This window comes from Aspergillus ambiguus (assembly GCF_047715705.1).
Source record: "Aspergillus ambiguus strain CBS 117.58 unplaced genomic scaffold BDV59scaffold_30, whole genome shotgun sequence".
In the NCBI taxonomy this organism is placed as follows: Eukaryota; Fungi; Ascomycota; class Eurotiomycetes; order Eurotiales; family Aspergillaceae; genus Aspergillus; species Aspergillus ambiguus.
This window is the reverse complement of record NW_027395543.1, coordinates 280,840-307,678: the sequence shown is the minus strand read 5'-3', so window position 1 is coordinate 307,678 and position 26,839 is coordinate 280,840. Positions and strand designations below refer to the sequence as shown.

The following is a 26,839-nucleotide window of genomic DNA, read 5'->3' as shown; positions in this document are numbered from 1 at the left end:
TTAGATCTTCGTAGTAAGCCCCCATCCAGAAAGCCGCACGCGTAGAGCCGCAAGACCGATGGTGCCCAGAATAAAGCTCACGCCCGAAAAGACACACGTATAGGTGTAACTCCCCCCGCTGGCGGCGGTAATCGCGCCCCCAATAGGCGGACTGGTCAAGGTTCCCACCGCAGCAAAAGCCATGACAGTACCCATCCGATAGCCCATTTCGTTCATTGGTGAGATGGAGACAATCAGGACTGGTCCTAGGCCAATGATAGCACCAGAGCTGATACCAAACAAGGCTGCAAACGTGATGAGCGCGGCATTGCCTCGGGCAGGAAGCCATAATGCCAACACCAGGATAGCCGATAGCGTGGTCATGACGAGCATCACGTTGAAGCGACCGACCTTGTCTGCGATATAGTTGGGCAGTGTACGACCGAAGAAACTGGCGCCATTGAGAATTGGAACTAATGACCACGCCATGTGGGACGACATGCCGTAGTGCATGGCTTCGACGACGATATAATCAAATGGAATGAACAGGCCCCCTGAAAGAAAACAACTGGTTAGTGATGATGATGATGATGATGATGATGATGATGATGATGATGCAACGCGTCTTCCCTCGGAATGGATGTGCTGTACTCACAGTACATGAAAAAGCTAGCCGTACACAGGATGCCGAAGTTCAGCTCCCGCAGCGGTCCGAGATAATGCATTAGAGAAAACGGACGTGGTGCATGTTTGAGATTGGAGGAGATGGTGATATTCGCGATGACCAGTAGGCCCAGGATCAGAAAGGCGCATATGCGCATCGTCCAGCCAAAGCCTACCTGCGGCAGCAGATGCTGTACCATCAGGGGGAAGATGACACCGCCCAAGGAGGATCCTGCCACCGTCAAGCCACCGACAATTCCTCGCTTCTGGCGGAACCAGGTCTGGGGCTGATGTTTTCGAGAACATGGTTAGGGAGCTGTTCTTTTCCAGCGGGGATTGGTTTTCTTTTGAAGCTTACAGCACTCATTGCCGGGGTAAAGATCAGCGAACAACCAATTCCAGACACCACAGACTGGCTCAGCATAAACTGATAGTACTTGTGGGAGAGACTGGCCATCATCAGTCCAAAGACATGCAAGACCGATCCGACCGCAATAGGCAAGCGCGGACCATAGCTGTCGAACAGCTTGCCCGCCAGCGGGGAAGTGAAAAGCATGAAGAAAACTGGAGTGGTCAGCTCGTCGAGAGCAAATCGCGAGTATATTGCATAGTACTTACATTCCATGGACGTGATCCAAGATACAGCCGAGCTCGAATAATCCTTCAACTGATTCGTCTCGTACTCAGCCTGGAAGAGACCAATACAATTGACCCAGCCAAATGAGACAAACAGAGCGACTGATGCGCCAACGACTGTCAGCCATGCCTGGAGGCCACCGTCGGGGACTGCAGGGGGTGGTGCGGCTTTGGGGGCCTCTACTGCAGGCTCGTCGGGGCCTTTCTCCAGATGAATGTCCGACATGGCGATTGAGAAGCGTGATGGTGAGCAGTGGGAGCAAAATCAATTAAACCATGGCTGTCTAGATGACTACGACCTCTTTTAATAGACAGCTTCTGGTGACGTTCGCTGACGATTGTCGGCCATAACCGCGGAGTTTAGGGTTCCGGAATCCGGAGTTAACGTGACTAGCCTGGTATAAAGTTCGGCCCCGGCCCCGGGCTCGGGCTCGGCTTTGGCCTTCATCCCCCTGCTTTCACCTCTTTTCCATTTCCATCGCATAAGGTCTACACCCCATTAGCGATTATGGCACTGGATCAGGAAAACCCCTCGCTGACCACATCTCCTCCACGCAAACGTCGTCGGCTTCCCAAGTCCTGTGACCCGTGTCGCCGGCGCAAAGTCCGTTGTGACCGGGAACTTCCCTGTGGCCCATGTGAGCGTGCGAGAACCTCGCTGCAGTGCTTCTACCCCCCCGGGGTCGCTGCAAATAGCCCCTCTATAGTTGATTTCTCCAGGCTCACGGCTTCTGGCGCTCCGGAGGGACATGCACCTCCTCCCCAAGCCGTTGACCCGCAGGCACAGAGCCGCCGTCCGCCTGCTCCCACATCGCAATCGGAGCCGCAGGACCACAATCAGAATCAGAATAACATCATCCAGGATTTGCTAGGTCGTGTTCGGCGTTTGGAAGAACAGCTTCCCGGTCCTCCGCTCTCTCGAGGCACGACCGCTCCCAATCCCAGCGTCTCTCAACCTCAGGCCCTGCGCCATCTCCACGACCGGGTTCTCAGGGCCGAACAACAGCTGTCTGATGCATCTCGTCCCAGTCCGTCGGTCAATGGATTGGTGATACCGGCCACCCTTCCTCGTCTGCGTATTGCCTCCGATAAGACGAAGCTTTTTGGCCCCAGTCACTGGCTGCATACCGCTGAGAAAGTATGATATCTCGGATTTTAATCCCTTAATCTACGAAAGTCTTGTTGCTGACGGATGTTCAATTACCAGTTTCAAGTCCTTGGCAAATTCGACGCCAAAGAAGTAGAACCGTCGCTGCAGGATGTGGATACCAGATTGGAGTTCGCCAGCATCTTCAAGGACTGTCGCCAACTCCGCCAGGTCATCAAAAACCAAGAGACCGTCCGACTCAACCATCCGGTTCCGGACTTGCTGGGCACGCTCCCAGCCCAAGCAGTGTCCGATGTTCTGGTTAATGCCTATTTCCGCACTTTCGAGCCTATCTACCGTGTTGTTCATGTCCCATCCTTCTGGAAAGAGTATCGTCAGCTGTGGACCCAGCCGCAGTCGACCCCGACCCATTTTCTAATGAAACTGGTCTTGATTCTCGCCCTGGGTACTACATTCTACCCGGATCGAAACAATAGGGTGCACCTCCGTCGTCTCGCACACACGTGGATCTATGCCGCACAATGGTGGCTAGTTGGACCATCGGAAAAGTCGACCGTCAATCTGGATGGTCTCCAGGTCGGTTGTCTCCTATTGCTGGCCCGCCAGACGAACAGCCTTCCAAGCACGAGCTGGCTCTCCGCAGGGTCCGTGCTGCGGATGGCCATGGCCATGGGGCTACACCGCTCTCCTGATATCTTTCCCGCGCTATCTGTTTACCAGTCCGAAATGCGAGCCCGACTCTGGGTGACAGTGCTCGAATTGACTTTACTGTCATCGCTGGATGCCGCCATGCCGCTGCCATTCTCCCTACATGGCGTTGATCGCACGGCGCCGTCGAACTTAAATGACGAGCAGTTCGACCCCGAGACCGAGACGCTTCCCACCCCGCAGTCGAATCAGCCCTTTACCGACTCGTCCATCCAGACTCTGCTGCTCAAGTCTCTTCAGGTGCGAGTGGAAGCAGTCCAGCTTGTGAACAACCAGCACGGCCAGGAATTGTCATACGAAACCGCATTGAGGTTGGGAAATGAATTGCGCTCGGCGTGTCGCGATATTGCCGCCTTGTTCAACACCAGTCAGAGTCAGTCAAGGCATGGGGATCGCACTTCGGGCATGAATGAGTTCCATCTCCGGTTTCTAGACACGTACCTACGTCGATATATCTTGTTCCTGCATCGGCCGTTCATGATCCAAGCTCGTAAAGACCCACGGTTCTACCTGTCCCGGAAAGTGTGTCTGGAGTCCTGCATCGTGGTTGCATCGTATGCCGATCATCTCACTTTACCGTCCGACACCTTGGATGACCTCTCTCACCTGACTATTGTAGGGAGAGGTTCATTCAAAGGTGCCTTGAGTTTTGATGTGATTAGCTCCCTGGGGCTGGAAATTGTCACGCAACTTGAAGAGGAGGCTTCTACACGGGCCACGGGGTCTTCTCCCCCATTCGTCGCAGATTCCTTGGATCAAATAGCCAAGGCCCATCGAGCGCCCTTGATCCGGAGCCTAGAGCACATTCGAGAGCAGCTGCTGCAGATTATCGCCCTCGGAAATCCCAGTCTCAAGCGATACAACTTCCTGTCTGCCATCTTGAGTCAGATCCGTGCAATGGAGTCGGGCCTGCCGATCCAACCCGCCATTTACGAGACGGTCAAAGAGAGCCTAAAGAAATGTTATGCCTTGCTGCAAGCGTCTCACGCGGCCAGCCCACCGCAGGACTCGGTTGAGTCGCTGAGTATAGGGACCGACAGTCCTCTAGGTTTTGACCTGGATGCTTTAGTAAGTATCCTTTTCCACATCTTCCCCCTGGATTTGCTCCTTTTTCCACCTACCCCCTTATTCTACGTTGCCATCGGACTGACAGTTTAGGACCCTGCCTTGGGATTGGAAATTCCCAGCTTACTGTTTTTCCCGGGCATTATGGATACGTTGAGCATAGATGTAAATAACCAATGTTGAAACTGAACCATGTAATAATAATAATCGAACGGAGTATCGTAAGCGCGGGTTACCGGTATAAAGCCACTTTAGCAGAGATGGATCCTATCAAAGCTCCAGATCTCTCAACGAACGCTCAGACCCGCAGGAAGGCGGCCGAGCAGCAGATCTGACCAAATCCAGGCAGTTCGTCATGGAATATTGTAATACGTACAAGATATGGGTGTCCGGATTCGTCGGGAATTGCTTTGCTGGCAGGCAGCCGTGAACCGGAACCGAACTCGGCCTCGGTGTTTTGAGTTCGGACTTCGGTCTTATGCTCAAAACTACTAAACAAGCCCAGGTGGCTGACCACCACCAGTTTTCTGCTCAATAATTCAGTCGAATCCATATAAAAATCACTCGCGTCTCTCATCCCTCACCTATTTTCTTCCATCACATTACACAGCATGAGCTCCTTTGCACTGCGTGGCTATCGCTCCTCCCGGCGGACCTTCTCCCGCGGTTTCGTTCCTCGTTATCCCTATCGCGTTCGCGGTGGAATGGGAGGCCTACTCAAAGTCGCTCTCCTGGGTACTTGCACCTTCTTTATTGTAAAGAAACTCTCTCAGTAAGCTAAATGCCGAATCTCTGTCATATCGTCGCTTTGAGATGTGAACCGCAGAGAGATGGTTGAGTTGACCGCTCCTCCAGCCAAAACCAGTCCCCCCAAGCCGGCCCCAATGGTGGCTCCCAGCCTGTCCAGCCACAGCCACGGTAAATGGCATAATGCCATCCGGACCTTCGGTATGCTACCCCGTGCAGTCAGGCCGATCACATTCAGCGGAGGTCCAGCCTCCACGGTAGAGACGGTTGATTCGTTTGTACGGTAGAAGAGGTCTTACTGAGTGGTGAAACTGGGGGATGATAAACTGTATTTTAGACGAATGAAAATGAATCAATGGCTGTGGAATATGGAACGCTTGGTGAGAGCGGCAGCTAAGGCTCTGGCATTATGCTTGGGCCGTAGACCAAGCCACCAGCTCATAGAATGAATGGCTCATTTTATTCCCACCTAACATATCAAATATCTGAATGAGTGGACGTCATCAAAATGTTTCCCAGAATCCATTTTGCTTTTTACCTCATGGTTGGGCTTCAGTTGTTTCTGTTAGACATGTAAGGTCCGTGTAGATTGCATACCTGCTCGATGGTTGGACATGAATATTTCCATGGAATCACGTTGCCCGTGGAGCATTATAGCACATATTGTTATATTAGGATCAAATAGTAACATCCATTTCCATTACAAGTAGGCGAGTGTGAGCATCGCAAAAAGTTTCTTGCAGCCCTGTCTCTTTGATCTAGATTTTATGCATATCATTCCATTGAGTGTTTCCTTCTCCTACATGCCAGAAGCCAAACCTCAGAACAAGATGGCATCTCATGATTCGAAGTGTCTGCTACAAAGTCTATGGGCAACAAAATGCTCCTCATATCACGCTGGAGTCTCTCCCAAATAGGGAAATGTGACCATTCCGCCCCGCTCTACAATCCCTTCCAAGTACGTCGTAATCAACGGATCAATGCCCGCCTGCAAGGCCTTCGCAATCCACTCCTTAATTGGCAATTCTTCGAATGAATGCCCATGGATTCGCTGCATATATGCCCGATATTCGTGCACCGGGACTTTGACCTTTCCGGAATGATGTCGGAAGCGAATTGGTCCTGCGGTCGGGGGATGTTTAGCGAAGGCAACGACCGCCTCGGCAATCTCTCGTGCCGCATCTTCCACGGGCTGGAAGTCAAGATACCCATCAGTACAATCAAATCGAGGCACGGTCCGCATCAGGGTCGAGTATTTTAAAATTGCGTTGAGAGCGTCGGAATTGGGTGCTTCTGCACCCACCACCACGCACGGCCGGTGCACTTGGATCGGAAGAGGAACGCACGCCGCCAGATTCTCCAAGAAGCACTCGCTTGCCCATTTCGACGCCGTGAACCCTTCCACCCCATTGGCTGGAGGAGGAAAGGAGGCCATAGAGACCGGCAGTGGTGCAGTATCGCCGCACAGAAGACCGACGCGGTTGGAGGAGAGATACAACAAAGGGACAGACCAGTGCACGGCGAACGAGGCAAGCAACTGCGTGGAATGAACGTTTGGGACCCGCAGTGAAGAGTAATGGTTGAGACAGTGACCACTGGCTCCCGCATGGACGATGACATCCACCGTCGATTGCAGTTTCTCACAATCCGCTCGGCTGAGACACAAGGTTGGTGACGACAAACTGCCCGTGTAAGCAACGATCTTGGCAGAACGAGGCAGCTTCAGTTCTTCATCTGGCAGTACTGCCACACAGTGAATCTGCTGAACAGTCTCGTCGTCGACCAACGTCTTCACTAGGCTCATGCCAAGGAAGGTCGTCGATCCAGTGAGAAGGACATTGATTCTGTCGCGGGGAGCGCGCTGCGACCCCTTCCTCTGACCCTCGCGACCTGCGGCCAAGATGGACTCTGGCACAGCCGTCTCCCGAGACCAGTCGATCTGTTCCTCGGCTGGCGCGTCTCGACAGCTGTCGATACAGGTGGCCATCTGGCGCAGGGTACAAGCCTGGTATAGTTTGTGAGTTGAGATGGACACTCCCAGGGCCTCCTTAATGGCTCCCTGCAACTTCATCAGGCGGAGCGAGTTCCCTCCTTCCAGGAAGAAGTCCGATATGGGGGAAAGGCGCTGGGCATTTTTCAAATCGGGCAAAACCTTCTCCCACAAGATTCGTAATTCCCCTTCTCGGAGAGTCATCTTGTCCTCTGGCGGAGAACTAATCTCTCGCTCGGGGAGAGGAAGCTCCTGCAGGGCCTTGCGATTAATCTTGCCGTTTGCGTTGGTCGGCAGGTCATCCAAAACAACGATTCTGGCGGGACACATATACTGTGGAAGATGCAGACGGGAGAGGAGATGTTGGAGCTCTAAATCCGTGGCAGTTTGGCCAGAGGCAAAGATGGCATGTGCCACCAGTAGATCCCCCCGTGCGGTCACCACAGCATGGGAGAGTAAGCCACGTGCAACTTCCAGAATGGCGGCTTCAATTTCTCCAAGCTCAATACGGACTCCATGAAGTTTGATCTGTGTATCGCCATCGAGTCGTCCCAGGAAGATTAGCGTGCCGTCCGATAGTAAACGTCCCCGGTCCCCTGTGCGATACATAGTCTGGTACCGATCCTCCGTGGTGGCTGCAATGTCGCGAACGAACATCTGTGCTGTCTGATCAGGCAAGTCGAGATACCCAAGTGAGACGCCGGCACCGCCAATGCAGATCTCTCCCTGCAGTCCCACGGGAAGAGGTTGTCCTTCACGATCGACGATATATACCGAGTAATTGGGCAAAGCCTTGCCCACTGCATGCGGTGTTTCCACTACTTCGGTGGACCGGAGCGAAATGCGTTGGAAAGTGGCCGCCGCGGTGATCTCGGTCGGGCCATAGCAATTTGTTAGCGTTAAAGAGGGTAGTTCCAGGCGGCGGAACTCTCCCTTCAGTTGATCGGAGACGGGCTCTCCGCCCATGCAGGCATGTCGCCAGGCCGAATGTTTCCCCAGCGACCCGGTCCCGTACTGCAACCACATGAGGTACTCGGATGGTGTGGCGATGGTCAGGGTGATGTGTTCGCGGAGCATGATTTGTGTAATCTCGACCGGATCTCGTCGTGCTTCGATAGGGACAATCACCAACATGCCGCCATTGGCCAGTGCACAGAAAACTTGAATAAGCGACATATCAAAGCCCATCGAACTTTGTTGGAGAACTGAGTCCTGTTGCAGGTCCAGCACCTGCGCTTTCAAGGCCAAATGGTTCACGAAGTTGGCCTGCGACAGAAGAATACCCTTTGGCATTCCCGTGGAGCCGCTCGTAAAGAGCAGAACAGCGGGACAATCAGGCTCTGCAAGGCACGGAACAACTTCTCGATGCGCTATCATCTCATCAACTCTTGCTGATGGAAGAGTATATCCCGCTTTGCCAGTGAGATTATCAGCAAGCCCTTCTGTTGCCGCATGGTAGAGAAGCAGGCTGGGTTGACAACTCTGGATCATGGAACCATGCCTGGCTAATGGGAGACTGATATCCAGAGGCACATACACAGCACCAACATGAAGAATGGCTAGCATTGCGGCAATAAAGTCAACTGATGGCTCACAGAGAACCCCGATGCGAGTTCCCGGTCTGCACTGGACCTCGAGGATTCGACCTGCAATGGCATTGACCTTCTCCGCCAGCTGGGAGTATGTCAGGCTCTGAAATCGGTCTTTCACTGCGACGTTCAATCGGTATGTCTCGTAGACCAGTTGCATTCTCCCGGCCAATGTCTGAGGCCAGTCGAATTGCACTCGTGGGCCCCGTCCCACCGTTAACGCGGAAATAACATCAGAAGGATCGTTCAGCTGGCAGTCCTGAACTCGCAGAGTTGGAGTCTTGGTGAAGGTCCGAAGGAGACGCATATATGTATTTAAGATCATTTGGCACGCGTCGGCATCGTACAAACACTTCTGGCCAGCGAGCTCGACCATGGAAGTGCCCGAGCTCGTCTCGATGATCCCGAAGCTGAGGTCGTAAGGATTTTTGGCATCTTGAACATCACTCATCGTCATGCGGCAGTCTCCCAATGGCATTTCCCAAACGGCACCCATGCGATAGTTGATGGCTACTTGGAACAGTGGGGTGTGTGCAGTGGATCGAGGTACATTCACCTGTTCCAAGATAGTATCAAACGGGACCGACGAGTTGGCCAGAGCGGCAAAGACCTTGCGAGCGGCACCCTGGGCCACTTCCGAAAATTCGTCACCATTTATGACTTGGAATCGAACAGGCAGCAGGTTCAGAAAGAATCCAATTGTCTCGGCGAAACGCTCGTCCGTGCGGTTAGCATCCGCGACGCCAATGCAGATGTCTTGCGTTTCTGCGTAGCGAGCCACTAGCACCTGAATAATTGACAGGTGAAAATGGAACGGGGTGATCTGAATTGCCTGACACGCCCTTTTAAGAGCGGCCATTTGATCATGATCAATCTCGCGATAGACATGATGGGTTTCATATGGCTGCATCAGCAGCCGAGCCCGCGTGCGCGCCATCGGGAGCAAAGGGAGAACATTGGGAAGCGACGCATACTCATCCTTCCAGAATTGTATGTGGCTTTGCATAATCTGGGACTGCTTGGCCTGGAGCTGCTGCGCAGCGTATTCGATGCACGTCCCCGTTTTGTGCTGGGGAGTTTGCATTTGGTAGGTGATATTCAAGTCGCGCAAGAATAAGTGCAGGCTCATCCCATCCATGATGATATGGTGGTAACCGAGAATTATTGCGTGACTCTTCAGACTCCGGGATAGAACCGTCATACCCAAAGTCTGGCCTTGCTCGAGGTCCCATATGTGGTGTTTAAGGTAATCACATTCATGGGCAATATCTGCGTCGCTGGCGTTGTCTACATGCTTGAACAGGTAGTTTGGAGTGGACAGAACGCCCTGCATGGGGTGACCATCCTCCAGGCGGGAGTAGAAACGGGTGCGTAGCCCTTCGTGATGCTGCAGCATTGTACGGAGGGCATGTCTGAGCCGCGGAATGCTCAGATGGCCTTGTACCTCATATGTAACAGTCATATTGTAGGTCGTGGGATCATTCACATGCTTCGAGATAAACCAGATGCGGGACTGCGGGTCAGACATCTTCTCCTCTTGAATGGAAATCGGCTCTTGCGATTGCGACGCACTGTCAAACCAGTCATCACAAGGCTTTTCGGGGAGTACTTCATCTAATCTTCGATCTTCACTAGGAAGGTTCGAATTGCCCAGCTCGCTCGTAACCGAAGAAACCCCGCCGTCTAAGGTGGCGTCCAACGAGTCTTCCTTGCTGGAAGTTGAATCAGTCGTATCTTCTGGGTTTGGAGCCATGTTTTGTTCTTTCTCAAGCATGTCTGCCAGTAGCCGTCTAGTAGCTGCAGTACAAATCTGCAGGACGCTATCTCCACCCAAAATCTTGAGCACAGGAACCTCTGTGCCCAACTCCTTGAGGAACCACGTTCGGATCTCCACCGCCACAAGAGAGTCAATTCCCAGAGCAAGCAAGGATTGTTGCACCTGGACACTGCCTGTGGGCAGTTGCATCATCGACTCCAATTTGGCAGAGAATGCCTCTTGCACCAGTGCAATGGCGCCATCCTCTGAGTCGGATTTCTCCACTCCTTCCTTGATGCTTCCAATTCTCGACTTGATAGGTCCTTGTTCCTGCTGGAATGTGACAGACGGCTTGAAGTGTGTGAACTGAGGGTTGTTGGACAGCCACCAGGGTTGGCGGTCGGATGCGACGGGTCTTGTGAGCGGTTCAATACCCATGATGATTTCGAAGGAACGTTTGCTATCTGGCTTGCCAGCTTCAACAGCCTCTGAAAATGCATAGTGAATATCTGTTTCTGACAAGGGGATGAATAGCAGGCTACTCAGATGGTCCTGGACACTGCGATCCTGGCGTGTCACGTAACCGACGTCTGTTACTAGTCCGATATGGATCACGGACGCCGTTAGTCCTTTGTCACGTCTTTGCCGAGCCAGCTCAGTCATGAAGAGATTCGCAGCGTGGTAGTTGGATTGACCCGGGTTGCCGACAATGGATCCAAGGGAGGAAAAGAGAATGAAAAAGTCCAACCGGTCATCTGCGAAAACGTCATGCAAGTGTTGTGTGCCGTCGACCTTGGGCTTCAACGCCTTTTCAAGAATCCCAGCATCCATATCAACGAACAACTTGTCGGACAGGACCATTGCTGCGTTGCAGACACCTCTAATCGGGGGCATCGTCTCCCGAACTTGAGACACCACAAGTTCGACCGATGATCGGCTTGAAACGTCCATGGACATAATACGAATATCTGCACCAGAAAGGCGAGCCTCTTGGAAGTATTGTTCGTCAATATTGGGGTTTCGGCTGGTGATCACGACATGACGTGCACCCTGTCGAATCGCCCACAGGCACACGGACAGACCAAGACCGCCAGCCATTCCCACCATCAGGTATGTATTGTGAGGTTGGAACAGTTTATTCCCGCCGGGTTGTTGGATGGGAAGCTGGAGTGGATGGGTGGTCTGCCAGTGGGTGATGAAGGGGGCGTTCAAAACGGAAACGTCTAAACCTGGAAGGTCTTGAATATTCATCACGGGATAGGGGAAAGAAAAGGTTGGACCTCTGCTTGCCCTTGCGTAAGACTTCTTGAGCCCCTCTTGAACAACCTTTGGCGATAAGAGCTTTGTGTCCAGCTTATAGATCTCACAACTCTTTGGCAGGCAAGACTGAATGATATGTCGAGCACCGAGTTCTCTTGAACAATCGATGAAGACGGTGATGTTGCCGGGAATACGCCGCCGAGTGGCGCGTATAGTTCCCTGAGGGTGAATATATATCCAGCTGGACTGTATCGAGGGCCTGGATGAAGCAAACAGGATGCTGTTGGTCTTGCAATTTTGGTGAGACTGAGTCACAATGGAGGTAGCAAGAACGTCTTCTGCATCATATACAAGCATCGATCCTGCAGAGAGCACTAGCAAGCTACTAATTGCCTGGGCAAAGAGATCAGTGGTAACCTGTTGAAGGGTACCTGGGTTGCAATCCTGCTCATCAATAGGAATGACGTCTGCTGCTGGTACCTCCAAGATGGATTGGTTGGCTGGCGACGTAACAAGAACGGGACTCCTGGACCCCTCCAGGTAACCGCAGCATATATAGACCTCTCGATCATTTATGCTTTGAATACAAAGGCAATATTGCGCAGTCACTCTCACATACCCACTGTCTCTCTTCCTCGCTGTCTTTTCTGCCAGTGCTAACGTGGCTTCACCAGTGACTACTTCAGCCACAGTGCCAGTGCTATCAACTGACCGATATAGCGTGCGGCGAGAAGCGTTATAACGCTCATTCAACGCGCGATTTGGCATAATTCGTGGAATGAGAATTTGTCCGCCGTCAATGATAATCTCCGGCTCCTGGGTCCAAACTATATTCTCCACACCCGATGGCTGACTGGAAGCAATTTTCAGCCTCACAAATGCCTCAAGAACCATCTGAGCCATGCCTAATGGCATCTGACCAGGTACCAAGCTCACGTATTGGAGATGGACATGTGGTAGTTCTTGATGTAGAGCACGTGCGATGCCAAGGAACATGTTAGACTCTGGACTACCGGGGTCTCCGTTGGAAACAACCCAAATGACATTCTTTGCATTAAGAAGAAGGTTCTGAATTACTCTCAGACGATGGTTGTTCATTTCCACGGAGAACAGGGGACTGTCCAACTCCTGGAGACAGATGACGTCGGTTCCTGGTACAAGAGAGGAGACGCTGAGACTATCCAGGTCAGTAATCACTTGGACTTGACGCCTCCAGGATGCCGGAATCTGTTTCTGTATCTCTCTGGACGTTTTGGAAACACTCAGCGTCTTTCCACCGATGACCAGCAAGGGTGTCTCTTGGGGCAGGTAGGTCATCGCGGGCAAAGGGTCACGCAACCCGAGGTACCTATCATCCACGGCTTGACTGACGAGCAGGGAGGTGCAATGTTTGCGACTGTCGGCTAGATCATTATAGACCAAATCCACACCAGTGAACCCAGTATCCTGTAGCAATAAATCCCATTGCGTGGGGGTAATGCCGGGATGCAGTCGGCGTCCATCTTCCCCTCCCAACCACCATCCAGGCAGACCGCCCATGATGAAGGTCAGGCGTAAGACCTCATGGCCGGTAACCTCCACAAGCACTAAGAATCCACCGGGTCTTAAGAGAGATCTGACATTTTTCAAAGTCTGGCCCAGCTCCCGCGTTGCGTGCAAGACGTTTGCAGCAATTATGATGTCGTAACTGTTTTCCGTATACCCTTGGCTGACGACAGGCTTCTCAATATTTAGCGTCTTGAAGACCATCTTTTGGTTTTGGTCAGAAAATCTCTTGGCAGCATCCTCAAAGAATCCCGGGGAAATATCAGTGTAGGTATAGGATTCGTATGCGTTTCCAATGGCGTTAAGAACACTGCACGTCTGCACGCGGTCAGTCGATAATTCCAACTACATAGGCCAAGAGAGGAGAAACGAACCGTGGCCCCAGTGCCTGCTCCGATCTCCAGAATATGAGCACGTGGAAATTTGTGAGTGATCTGCTGCAGTGTGGCTCTAATCCCCTCGTTGGCGACTATAAAACCGCAGCCTTCAGTGTAAAAACGACTCAGCATATTGTTGTGCAGCATCACCTCCAAAAGTTGGGTCTCGCCGCGCAATACCGAGGTCAAATTATTTCCGATTGCATGAGTTAGCTGCAGGTCAATTTGGTCGGAATATTTCTCGTCCAGCGCCTTCAGAGCCCCAGGCCCATCGGCGAGCCATTCTCGCCTTACTACCGGATGCGTACCTTTCTTGACCGAAGTGAGGTGATCTTCAAAGGCCTCACACATCCTCTGGTGATACCACGTTAGACTGGCCCTCTCGAGAGACCCGATTTCTTCGAGAAGCCGTTGCATGTAGTAGAGGGCCGCACGATCAATGGCTTCAGCGAGGCCCATCTCCGCTCTGTCGCTAGCCATATCGCGCTCTGGCATAACTAGATTCACCGATGCGTCGGGCTGCCATACGGTCTCGCTGAAGATGTGGCGATCCTGCGACTCGGTGGGTTCAGCAATAGCTTTCAACCGAAGGGACTCGATTTGCACAGCAGCATCCCCGGATAAGGCGCTGTAGACATGCATGTCACCTAGAAGCGTCGTAGGAGTCCTATCCACCACAAAGGAGTCCACGTTTACCATGACGGTTCCTTCTGCATCGCCAAGCGGGATATTAGGATTGACAAGCACACGCTGTATATGCACGGGAAGGAGGGCATTCGTCATCTGCTCCGTGCTTGGATGTGATCGAGCGACGAAGAGAGACTGAAAGACCACATCTAGCAAGGCTGGATGGAGTACATAATTGTAGCCCAAGTCCAACACCGACCAGACTGGAGTCGACGTGGCATAGTTCAGCGAGCGTTGCACGTTCGATAGACCCCTGAAGATTCCTTGGTAGTTCAATCCCATCGCGCTTAAGGCACTGTAGATCCGATCTACGTCGATATTGAGTAGACTCGGTGGTACAGGCTCTCTGCGTGGCAACTCATTCACTGATGGCGAACCGAAATGAACCAGTACACGACCATTGCCCGCTGGGGCCGTGGACCCCGTTGAAGAGTCGGAGCAAGAAAAGAAGGAAAAGTCGGCTTTCAGAACGGTGTCATCGTTGGATTCCACCAATCTGGCGATGAATATAGTTTCAATATCTTCTTTGCCATCTGGGATGACGATTGGCCGTCGGATATGGACGTCTTGCACCTCCAAGAGGCGGATAGCTCGTCCTGCTGCCAGGTGCTTGCCGGCTTCAATTGCCAGGGAGACATAGGCTGCCCCGGGAAGCAATACTTGATCCAGGACTTCATGGCCACGGACCCAGGGTAGCTCGTTGCAGTTGAGAATATTCCTCCAACGGAGCTCATTCTCCGTATCGTTAAGCATCCGACGTCCCAGTAGCTCGTGGTAGTGGTCAGTACCTGTCCGGAATCGTCTGGAGATATGTGATTCACGCCAGTAGATTTTGTTATGATCCCAACAATATGATGGCAGGTCCTTGAGCATACGTGGCAAAGGGTAAGGTGTAGTAGTTTCATGGAATGCACTCCGATAACCATCGAAGTCCATAAAGGAGGGACCCAGATGGGACCAGTAAAACCCCAGAGCCCCCGAAATCGCTTCTATATCGCCTTCATTTCGTCGCAAGACACCAGTGTAGGCAGGTACAGAACCAAAGACGGCTTTGATGGTTTGCTCAGTTGGGCCCTTAAGGGCAGGATGAGGACCAACCTCGACCGCAACATCCCAAGGACCGCCATGCCAGATGGAGGATTCAACCGCCTGTGAGAACAGTACTGTTTGGACCATATTAGCCACCCAATACGGCCCCTTGAGGGAGCTGAGGTCCCCTTTCAGCAGCTGTGTATCTCCGCGAACGCTGGAGACCCAGTAACAACCTTCACGGGGACGTCGTACTTCAATATCGCAGGCTAGGAGGGAGCGGAGATAAGGCTCGGCGCAAGGCTTCATGTGATGAGAATGATATGCTGTATCCACTTTCAACCGACGGGCAAATATATTTTGCTCGTCGAAATGCCGTTGGGCCTCTTCCACTGCATCTAGATCACCAGACAACGTCACACTCTGCGGTGCGTTGCTCGCAGCCACTCCCAGGCGGCCTTTGAATTCAGGACGATGGCAGAATTCCATAGCCTGAGCGAGGGAAATACCAACAGCGATCATTCCTCCCAGCTGACCTTCTGATCCGGTGGCCAACCGGGCGTGTAGACCACGGTAGTATGCAATTTGCATGGCCCCTGCCAAAGTCAAGATGCCGCATGCATACGCGGCGGCAATCTCTCCTGATGAATGGCCAACTACCGCATCAAATCGGACACCGGATACGTTGAGCAGATTGACGAGTGCTATTTGAAGAGCTGTGCAAAGGGGTTGGGAGAGCGCCGCTTCTGATATCCGAGAACTAGACGCGTCGGCCAACAATTCTTTGCGAAGAGACCACTCTGGTCCGTCAGTTAGCCCACTCAAAACCACTTCGCATTCATCAATCGTCTTCCTGAACAAAGTCGAAGTCTCAATAAGACCTCGCCCCATCGCTTGGTATTGAGCCCCTTGCCCCGTGAAGATGCCCAGTACTCCAGGAATTTCGGTCGGGCTGACCGGCTGTAGCTGAATTCCCTCTAGTTTGGGGTCTTTGTCTTTATTACGCCAGTACTGTTCCATGTTGTCAAGAAGCCGTTGTCGGGACTCTCCGGTAAAATAGATCTTAACCCGATGTGCCGTTCGTCGTCGCTGCAGCACCCAGGCGAGGTTGTCGAGATCAAGTTCAGGGTTGTCGAGTATATGCTGCCAGAACGCCCGGACAGTACCAATTAGGGACGAGCTGGAATGAGCAGAAAAAACTAAAGGACCGATGAATAATGTCTCTCGGTCTCTTCGGGCGATCTGGTCATTAGAACACGGAACGTCGGGGTCGTAACTCTCGATAATAGCATGAGCATTCGTTCCTCCGAAGCCAAAACTGTTGACACTGGCACGCAAGGGAGTACCTGCTGGGACATGAGGCCATGGGAGGGCTTGGGTAGGAATTTGTAGTCTGCCATAATAAGGGGCGATGGCAGGGTTGAGATTCTCGAAGAGCAGGTTAGGAGGAATTGTGCGGTGCTTGATAGCCAGCAGGGCTTTCATAACGCCTGCCAGTCCAGCGCAACCTTCTGTATGGCCTATGATGGTCTTGATTGAGCCAACATACAGGGGATCTCCCACTTCTTCAGAAGATGCATGATCGAAAAGTGCCTCGCTGATAGCGCGGGCTTCGACGGGATCACCAGCAGGCGTTCCCGTGCCGTGACATTCAAAATACTGGCATCGATCGCGAACAGGGTCTAGTCCTGCCCGTCGATACGTCTGACGGATCAGCGAGGCCTGCGCTGCTGCATTGGGCATTGTGATGCCTGAACTCTGGCCATTCGAATTGACTCCAGTGCTGCGCACTAGACCTTCGATATGGTCACCATCCCGCACAGCATGGCTCAAAGGTTTCAAGATAAGCGCTGCTACTCCCTCCCCACGGGCGTAACCGTTCGCCGATTGATCCCACATGCGTGACCGAGAGTCAGGGGAGAGCATGTGCATCTTTGACTCCATTATATACATGGATGCGTCAAAAATCAGATTTACGCCCCCAACGACGGCGGTCGAACTTTCGCCCTGGTGGAGGCTCTGGATGGCCTGGTGCAGGGCAACGAGCGAGCTGGAGCAGGCGGTATCAATGGTCACAGAGGGGCCCTTGAGATCGAAGACGTAAGAGACGCGATTAGAAAGGATACTCCGGGAGGTACCAGTGGCATTATATTTCGGAATCGTCTCAATATCGCGCAGCTGGATGTCAAAATAGTCGGCATTCATGACTCCTACGTGGACGGAGGTGGATGAGCCTTGGATTTGATCGAGCGTGCATCCAGTTGCTTCGAACGCTTCAAAGACCGTCTCCAGCAAAATTCGCTGCTGAGGGTCCATACCTTCTGCCTCCACCGGGCTGATACTGAAGAATGAGGCATCGAACACGCGGGAATCTTCTTGCAGGAGATAGGACTTGTTCTGCACATCGGTTGACCCATGAGAGTCGCCATTCGGGTGATAGAAGCGATTGAGGTTCAGTCGCTTTTGATCAAATGTCTGTAACACGTCTCGAGGTTGACTGAGCAATGTCCACAGCTTCGATGGGGAAGTGCTTCCTCCGGGAAACCGACAGGCCGATCCCACTACGGCAATGGGCTCGAGGAATGATGTCTGCTGTGAAGACATTGCGGTGTAAAGCTGAATGATCGGGTCTCAATACACAAACTGTCGGAGGAATGACCGCAATGGCATGTAGAATTAACTAGGTGGTCAATTTTTCTTTACCTTAATTACGTGTCGATATATGGGGAAATCTCCAGTGCTATACTTCATGTATTTTCAGCTCCCATCTGCAAAGTGTCTTTGAAACGACGGTGATGGTTATGGATATCACGCCGCATCGTTTTAGACCCCTGCAACATGCATGCCTCGATCGGAAATGCTTATTTGCAGGAGAATCAGCCTCGCTTATCCGGTCATGGTAGCATTCCGGCTAGCGCCGTAGTCACTCTCATACAACAATCTCGGAAAATTCGGACATGCCACAAATAGGCCGGACTGTTAGCTCGGGGCAAACACAGCCAATTCTCTTCTTGAGCCGTTTGGGGGGGCCTAACAACTAGCAATCGGTATCTCCAACTCTGCGGACTACCGGGGCACGTTTATTGATCAGACTTCCCAATAGTTGTACCTGCACTGGACGAAGAGAAATTCACAGAAGCGGTGCCCAAAACATCTCTCATAACTGATAGGTATCCATATTGATCTACTGATCCGTCATGCTGCTCCTCCCAACCAGCTTACCTACTCTCCCTGTAGTAGTCTTCTACGGGAGCATCATTGGGCTTCTATTGCGGGTGCTGTATATCTCTGTTCGCGATGCGCGCAACCGAAAGATCTACGGATGCGAGCTCATCACGAAGCGACGACAACTGGATCCCTTTTGGGGTCTTGATGTAGCGTTTAGCCAGTTTCGTGCCTTACGCGGTCACTATTTCATACCTTGGCTCGCCAAAATGCACACCAATATGCCCAAGACCTTCTGCATCAACTTTCTAGGAGTTCGCCAAATCTATACCGTTGAGCCGGAGAATCTCAAAGCGCTTACCGCTATCACCTGGAAGGACTTCGGTATTAGCCCGATTCGACGAAATTCCAAAGCCTCGATGCCTTTTGCCGACAAGGGTGTCAACACCGTCGACGGCGACGACTGGGTCTTCAGCCGTTTTCTCATCAAGCCGTTCTTCTATCGGGAAGTCTACACCAGCACAGACCGTATTGCTCCCTTTGTGGATCACTTCCTTCGGCTCTTGCCTGAGGATGGCGAGCCATTCAACATCCAGCCTCATCTCCAGCGTTGGGTATGTCATTTCACCCAGGAGATGGGTAGGAAGAACACCTGCTGACTGTCATTCCTAGTTTTTGGACGTCACTACCAAGTTTATATTCGGCGAGGCTATGGATGCTATCTCGCACCCAGAGCGAGCTAACATCACCTGGGCTATGCTGGACGTCCTACGTGGGGGCCGGCTGCGAATTCAGCTGTGGAGATGCTTATGGCTGCTACGCTGGGGATGGTGGATGGATGCCGTTACCGTTGTCCACAACTTCATGAACGGGCATATCCGTCGAGCATACCGTGAGATCGAAGAACGGGAAGCCCGTATCAACGCTAGCTTGGAGGTTGGTCCCGAGCGTCAGGATCTCCTATGGTACATGGCTTCGAACTGCCGCGACGAAGAGGAGCTGCGGTCCCAATTGTGCCTCCTGTTTGTGCCAAACAACGACACGACATCCATTTTCATCAGTAACTGCTTGTGGCACCTAGCGCGCCGTCCGGACGCATGGGAAAAGTGCCGCCAAGAGATCTTAGCCCATGGAGATGCGCCTCTGACCTTTGAAGCTCTGCGCGGGTTAAAGTACATCAACGGAGTTTTGAATGAGAGTAGGCTTCTCTTTCTCCCATGGATTATTTGACGAGAATACTGATCAACCATCTCCACAGCCCATCGTCTGAACCCTAACAATGTCACTCAGGTGCGGCAGTGCTTGAAAGACACCGTTCTCCCCGTGGGCGGGGGACCGGATGGTAAATCACCAATCTACGTGCGTAAGGGAGACGTCGTCCAAGTGACGAAGACGGTTTTGCACCGCGACAAGGACTTTTGGGGGGCAGATGCTGATGAATTCCGCCCCGAGAGGTGGATGGATGGTGGGCTGCGTCCGTTCTGGAACTTTGTCCCCTTTGGTGGCGGGCCCCGGCGCTGCCCTGCGCAGTGGATGGTCACCACTGAGGCTTCGTACATGTTGGCTCGCTTGGCGCAGGTATATCGACGCATTGAACCCCGCGATCCGGCTCCCTACACCGCGGTTATGCGAATTGGGCCCTCCAACAAGACTGGGGTTCAGATTGCGCTTTATAAATGAGGAATTCTTTCATATGGAAACTCTCTTTTGTTTCGCTGATATTGGGGATGTCCTTACTCTTCCTCCGCGAGGGGATGGAGGTATGTTTAGTGTTAATCCACGCCTTGGGTCTTTGCGTAACCAAAACATAGCACGGCAAAATCTGAAGAGTATAGTGTTAGGATTGAAGTGCATGGAACGTAGATAGAAGGCTTTCCAAATTAATAGGGGCTGTATGTACGAAGTGTCTTACGCGTGTTTCCAGTCTTGCTGGAAGTAGGTAACGTCAGTCTAGGACAACATTGCGTAGATTAGTTCTCATGTATTGTTTCTCTGAAAAGCTACCTAAGTTTCAGAAGATTTATGTATATACATCTCGACAATGACTCTTTGCTTTACGGAAAGTCTAGTACGATATCTCTGAATACGCATACTCCAAGGTCAAAATTCGGAAGCTCCTGAAGTAACATATGCGACCAACTACCTTATACATCGTTTCACGATTAAGCCAACTCAAGCAATAAGGCACTTATAACGTAGGCTTAAGGATTCATTAGGTTGAGCATAGTAGACAGCTTCAAGCATGAGTAGTCAAATATATTCTTTATCTATATGGCCCTCGTTGAAACATTTCACCTAGGACGTAGCCTTAGAGCCCATCCGGTGTGGACACTTAGCGCCCGAATCGATCATGTATCTCGAGAATTGCCTTAAACGTGCCCAATACGCGTTACCTGAATATTCTCGGCCCCGTTGGTGTCCAAAACACTGAGATAACATTGCTCAACAAGGGTAATCGTCGTCAACTTGAACACCACGTCCGCAACATGCTTCCCCAAGCAGCGCCCTGACGCGGCACCCGTTCCAAACTTCATAAAACCGCACCGCAGCTTCTCCTTTGGTATCTCTGAGAAGCGTTCTGGTCGAAACTCGGCACCATCTGGGCCCCACGTCACATATTCCTGATTGAGACGTCGGGTGTCGATGACCACGGGCGTGTGGGCGGGAACCGAGTACCCTCCGATGACTTTCGGGATGGCTGTACACTCGGGCAGCGAGAATCCTGTCGTCGTCAGAATGTCACCCGCCGCTCGTAGCCAGCAACAAAAGACCTACCGAATGCGGGCGAGTGCCTCATGCTTTCCATCACTGTTCGATTGAGCAGCGTATCCGATTTGGCCATATACTTGGCAAGGCCAAGATCAGGCTGACGCTTCCAGTGCTGGATCTCGCCTCGCAAATTCGTCTGCAGAGATGGACAGATAGATAGCTGCGTGAAGAGGGTGCCCAGAACTCCGGCACTTACATCGACATTGGTAAAGAAAATCTCGTCCAATGTTTGCAGGAACTACGAGCCCACTGAGCGAAGATTATTGCAAAAGGGGAATGGATAAATTAGAATACCTCATACTCTCGCATATCTTCCGTCTTGTCCACGCCGCGGAAGATGCGCTCGACTGGACAAGACAAATTTCGCTGGCGTGTGTCAGAACGAACCAACATGGAGGACGAAACACCGAAGTTTGGCTTGTCTACTCACCTCTCGGGCCTCCCGAATAACCTGCTGGTTGAATTGACGCCACTGGGTAAGGTATGCTTGCAGTCGCCTTCGTGCAGCAGTTGGAATGATGTTCCACAGCTTTGAGTCGGGATGTTTGCTGGCCAACATATCGCGGATGATGGCTTCATGGAGCGCATTAAGTTCCAGAAGACGTGTGTAGAGCTAGTTCGCTAATTAGCAATGGGATTGCAACTCCAGATCGCAGTGACAGGGATTTACCGGCTCGTTAAATGCTTCTCCATACAGATGTACCGCTAGCAGTCGAAATGTTAGGAATTGAAATGCCCGCTTGGCGTGGAGGGCCACGCTTGAGGTTGGCATGATTTTGTCCACCCATTGATGGATTTCATGGCAAAAATGGGGGATATCCTGCGCTATCGGATGGAAGGCGAACTCGGGATCGAAATGTTGGCGCATCCTGCGCCAGGTTTCTCCATATTTGGTCCCGATGGCATCGCCCATGAGGCTGAAAACAGATATAAGTCACAAGGCAACCATTTTTCTACTAGACAGGATCCTCACCAGCCGAAGGGCTTGCCCAGGTTGAAGTTTGGAGGCTTACTATGAGCTGCGTGGAGTATTTAGAATCGGTTAAGATGACCATGAGGGTATAAGGGCCGACCTTTGGCATCGTGTCGATAGAACTCCTGAATATGGGCTGGCTGGCTTATAACCAGCTCACGAGATGGCCCAGAGCGGATAAGGTAGGGCTCATTGCCAGCCAAGGTCTTGCCTTGGTGAGATAGTTCTGAACTGTCGACGGCGTGACATTTCTTAGCGTCAATTGAAGGACTGGTGACTATCATTGATGATTGAATCACCTTGCAATAAACTTAGAAAAGCGAACATCTCCTTTGAGCTCTTTTATTGGCCGCCCGAGCCGATCAAGAAAGATTTCCTAACGCATCGTTAATCATAACCTTGCTTCTGGCACCTTGAGGACATAAGACACCTACCGATTGCTTTCTTCTCAGTGCGAACCAGATCCCCGAAACGATCACGGCGAGGATACTACCGATCAATGACAGTAGCCGCACTTCAAAAGACTCCAAAAAAGAAACATATTGCCGGATAGATTCAACCGGAGAAAGATTCTGGATAGGAATATTATAATTCTTGGATTCCATGACTGTCTGTTTCTGTGTCTAACTGTATTTGAAAATCTAAAACGTTTTGGCAAATAGTTGAGAGAAACATATGAGTATGAATCAGGACTCAGCCAAACACCCTGCTGACAGACGATATACGACATGCCGTACGCTCAGTCAGGCTGGTAAGCTGACCGGAAAATTAGACTGACGACTCAACTTACCTATCATAATGCAGTCAGGTTACAGTCTTAGGCCAACTCCGGAGATAAAGATGAATTTTCCGTGTTTGCGACTTAGACCCGGTGGAGGCCGGAAAGCCAGCCTACGCGGGGGGCCAAACAGTATACTTTCCGACTACAGTTAAAGCGCCTTGCGAAAGTAAGCAAAATAGAATACACATGCAGTAGAAAAACCTATGCCACATCGGTTTGCTTTCGGTCTGCACGTAATCCTTTTTATCTGATCAAGTCAAAGAGACGACCACAACGAAAGCGCAACAGCGAATGCATTGACCGCAGCATGGCGAAGGAACTACCACCAACGCAGCGTGCCGTGAAGGTTCAGACTGCTGGCGAGCTCGCTCTCATTGAGACCTGTCCTCTCCCAAAGACACAGGATGGCGACGTTCTGGTCCGCGTAGCTTACGTGTCCCTCAATCCAGTGGACGGTAAGTCTGCCGACATGTCTCCGAGTGCTGGAGCGACTTCAGGCTGCGACTTCTCAGGAGTCATCACTGCAATGGGACCTTCTGCCAACACTCAGCTTGAAGTGGGAGATCGCGTATGCGGATGCGTTTTCGGCAACAATCCCATCCGGCGTGACAACGGCGCCTTTGCTGAGTTTGTAGCTGTCCCTGCGCAGTTGGTGTGGAAGATTCCCGCGCATATGCCATTTCAGACCGCTGCAACGCTGGGAATCGGTCTCGCAACGGCTGGTCTGGCTCTTTATAATAGCCTCCAACTGCCTCTTCCGTTGTCTGGGCCAGAGGTACCAACCATGGTATTGGTCTACGGAGGAGGAACCGCAACGGGCACCCTCGCGATTCAGCTACTGCGGATGTAGGTAATCCAATAGCCCCGTCTAAGAACAATGGAAGGCTAATAATAAAAGGTCCGGTTTAACACCTATCACAACCTGTTCGCCACGTAGCTTCGACCGAGTGAAGAGACTGGGGGCGGTTGTTGCCTTTGACTACCGCTCGCCAACCTGTGGCACGGATATTCGCGAGTACACACAAGACCGCCTATCCCTGGCAATTGATTGCATCACAGATACTAGGTCCATGGAGGTCTGTTACGCGGCTTTGGGAAGTGCGGGTGGCCGGTACCTTGCACTGGACCCATTTCCGCTGCGCAAGCATACACGTCGCAGCATCCAGCCGGACTGGATCTGTATGTTTACTCAGTTTAACCAAGCGATCGACTGGGAGAGACCATACAATCTGGATCCCCGGCCCGAGGATCGGCGGTTTGCTGAGGAGTGGTACGAAGTGGTCCAAGGGCTGTTAGAGGCCGATCAGATCGTGTCTCATCCGTACAAGGAGCAACGGGGTGGACTGGCTGGAGTGGTTGATGGAATAGACGCAATCCGCAAAGGGGAGATCAATGGATACAAGCTAGTGTATGCGCTCTAGAAGAATACGAGAGTTTAGTATACATTATGGCTTCCGCCCAGTACTGTACGGCGGCCAATTGCAGCCATCTTTAGAAAGGAAAATACTACCACCTATGCATATACCTAAGAAAGTAGGCGGATAACCTGAAACCTCAAAACATGAGATCTCCATCCACAGAGAATCCCACACAGACCGACAGTGGGGAACTGCAACGGTCAGCTCAGTCAGAATAATAAGCCGGCACGATCTCCGTAAGACCGAGTCACCGACAGGGACTCCCGTATCAGATCTAAAGCAAATCCGGACAACCGATGTATCCCGGATAGATGTAACTTATAAAGAGCATATCCGGAATTGCCGCGATCAAGCCTATACAACCAGCACACTTGATCAGTTTATTCTGTTTCTATTTACCGAGACACAGAAATGAACCTGTGCAACGAAAGTAATCCGGACAGCAGCGTTGTCATTGTGGGCGGGGGCCCTGTTGGGCTTGTTCTCGCCCTGACACTGGCACATCACGGCGTCCGTAGTATCCTGTTTGAGAAAAATGTCACCACTACACAGTCTGGTTGCCTACCGGAGATACATTATTAGAAGAGCTGACTGACATTGTTCTCAGATTCCCAAAGATGGACTTAACGCTCGCACGAACGATGGAGCTTCTGCGTGCATTGGGTCTGGCTGATGGACTACGTGCCCGAGGTGCGAGTGGTTCTCCTCCAATCTTGATGTTTGGCTAACTAGCCGTGCTTCCAAAGGGGTGGCCCCTACATACCCTTTTACTGTGCGCTTCTCCAGTGGCCTTGGGGCGAATCATCCTCTCTCGGAGTGGAAGCTCCCCAGTGCAGACCAATTCCGCCAGCGCATCTTGTCGCAGAATGATGGGACTATGCCCCTTGAGCCCTGGCTGCGGGTATCGGGAGACGTGTTTGAGATGTTTCTGAAGGAACAGTGTGAACAGAGCCCGCTGATCGACCTGCGCTTTGGATGGGCTGTGACACATGTCATCGAGGGTCCCACCGGAGTGGCAACTCGGGTCAGAGATCCCCAGACAGGCGGGGAGCAAGTATTTCACAGCCAGTACGGAGTCGGATGTGATGGAGCATCGAGTCTGGTTCGCAAAAGTCTGGGGATCGACCTTGACGGTGGCCCCTTGTATCACCCCCGTTGTACTCTCGTATGGTGATTATACTGACTTCCACATAGGCACAACAGCGTGGTGCTGATCCATTTCCGGTCCCGGGACCTGGCCGGTCTTCATCGCCAGGGTCAATTCTGGCATACTTTCTTTCCTAGTGATCCGTCCATTAACGGAGACTCGGTGGGCGGCGCCATCATCTCCCAGAATGAGGTTGATACGTGGACGGTCCATGACTTCCGTGCCCCTGGATCGAAGCAAAGTACCGGTTCTGCCGAGGAAACAATTTACCGTGTTCTAGGGGGAATGGGAGATCCATACCCAGTCACCATCGACGAGATCATCGCACAGTCAACCTACGCGCCCAGCATCGCGATCTCCAAGTCCTACGCCGGACCTCTGCACCGCCTTTTCCTGGCCGGTGACGCGTGCCACCAGACCGTACCGTCAGGCGGATATGGCATGAACATGGGTATCGCTGATGCATTCGACTTGGGCTGGAAACTAGCCGCGACAATCCAGGGCTGGGGAGGTCCACGGCTGCTGGCATCCTACGAACAGGAACGACGTCCAGTTGCTGAGCTCATGCAGCGCTGTGGCAAAATACACGCAGGGAAGCTGATAGGTCTAGCTTCTGAAGTGAAGCTGGACGCAGCCATCATCGATGCGCCCGATGCACGAGGAGCGCAACTGCGGCAAAAAGTCCATGAGTATGTGCAGGATAATGATGCGCACAACCAGAGTTTTGGCGTGGAATTTGGCCATCAGTATCAGTCGGATATCACAGCAAAGAGTGTATTTAGCCACCCGCCGCCCTTCGATCCACGCTCATACACCCCAACCACCTATCCAGGCTTCCGGGCTCCTCATGTGTTCCTCACTGACGGTTCTGCGATATTCGCCAAGTATGGAAAAGGATTGACACTGGTGGAATTTGTCGATAGACTGCCAGTAACGCCACCCGGCTGCTCAACCCTGTTCAAAGATGCTGCTGGCGAGCGTCAAATCCCCCTTGATATTGTGTCCCTTGCCGGAGAATCCCACGCCCACAAAATCTGGGGAGCACAGATGGTGCTGGTGCGCCCCGATGGCTTCGTGTCGTGGCATGGAAATGAGATTTCTGGCAGAGAGGAAGCTAGGACGATTTTGTTGCAGGCAACAGGCCATGTTGCCTCGTTTTTGAGTGCCTGAGAATAGCAATAAAAATATCGGGTTCGAAACGAACAGTAAACCTTGAGTATTAGAGTTAACAGTCGAGATACCGCAAAAGTCGCAATACTTGCATGGACAACACAATCATGCAAACAGATTAGATATCCATCTGCAACTTTTGAAGAAGGATACTTTTCTAGCTTCGTTCTTCTTTTATCTACACGAGTTAGTAGACGCCTGCAATTTCTTTTCTAGCTGTAAACCGTACTATCACGCTGTGTATCCGAACCCGATCGAAAAGTACCTGAACACATAG

General features: G+C 52.0%; 6 protein-coding genes across 6 annotated transcripts; 3 read left to right on the top strand and 3 right to left on the bottom strand.

The window, feature by feature from the left end:
* Positions 1-1,504, bottom strand: BDV59DRAFT_209648 (MCT family MFS transporter; the record flags this gene model as incomplete). Its single annotated transcript, XM_073695432.1, has 4 exons — positions 1-533; positions 635-929; positions 1,001-1,206; positions 1,261-1,504. The coding sequence occupies 4 exons, from the start codon at positions 1,502-1,504 to the stop codon at positions 1-3; spliced, it is 1,278 nt and encodes a 425-aa protein (XP_073545502.1).
* A 236-nt stretch (positions 1,505-1,740) lies between these two features.
* Positions 1,741-4,374, top strand: BDV59DRAFT_209646 (uncharacterized protein). The gene is made up of 3 exons (XM_073695431.1): positions 1,741-2,416; positions 2,486-4,162; positions 4,253-4,374. The coding sequence occupies exons 1-3, from the start codon at positions 1,787-1,789 to the stop codon at positions 4,340-4,342; spliced, it is 2,397 nt and encodes a 798-aa protein (XP_073545501.1). The 5' UTR covers positions 1,741-1,786; the 3' UTR covers positions 4,343-4,374.
* A 1,424-nt stretch (positions 4,375-5,798) lies between these two features.
* On the bottom strand, positions 5,799-17,743 carry BDV59DRAFT_204209 (putative polyketide synthase; the record flags this gene model as incomplete). Its single annotated transcript, XM_073694410.1, has 2 exons — positions 5,799-13,364; positions 13,421-17,743. 2 exons carry the CDS (start codon positions 17,741-17,743, stop codon positions 5,799-5,801), a joined length of 11,889 nt encoding a protein of 3,962 aa, XP_073545500.1.
* A 593-nt stretch (positions 17,744-18,336) lies between these two features.
* BDV59DRAFT_204208 (cytochrome P450) lies at positions 18,337-19,984 on the top strand (the record flags this gene model as incomplete). Its single annotated transcript, XM_073694409.1, has 3 exons — positions 18,337-18,918; positions 18,977-19,502; positions 19,563-19,984. The coding sequence occupies 3 exons, from the start codon at positions 18,337-18,339 to the stop codon at positions 19,982-19,984; spliced, it is 1,530 nt and encodes a 509-aa protein (XP_073545499.1).
* Positions 19,985-20,673: 689 nt separating this feature from the next.
* On the bottom strand, positions 20,674-22,330 carry BDV59DRAFT_204207 (cytochrome P450 CYP5293A1; the record flags this gene model as incomplete). Its single annotated transcript, XM_073694408.1, has 8 exons — positions 20,674-21,026; positions 21,080-21,209; positions 21,270-21,311; positions 21,368-21,439; positions 21,504-21,686; positions 21,744-21,990; positions 22,047-22,092; positions 22,147-22,330. The coding sequence occupies 8 exons, from the start codon at positions 22,328-22,330 to the stop codon at positions 20,674-20,676; spliced, it is 1,257 nt and encodes a 418-aa protein (XP_073545498.1).
* Positions 22,331-23,134: 804 nt separating this feature from the next.
* Positions 23,135-26,562, top strand: BDV59DRAFT_204206 (FAD binding domain-containing protein; the record flags this gene model as incomplete). Its single annotated transcript, XM_073694407.1, has 6 exons — positions 23,135-23,282; positions 23,340-23,673; positions 23,726-24,235; positions 24,853-24,935; positions 24,992-25,388; positions 25,440-26,562. 6 exons carry the CDS (start codon positions 23,135-23,137, stop codon positions 26,560-26,562), a joined length of 2,595 nt encoding a protein of 864 aa, XP_073545497.1.
* Positions 26,563-26,839: the final 277 nt, after the last annotated feature.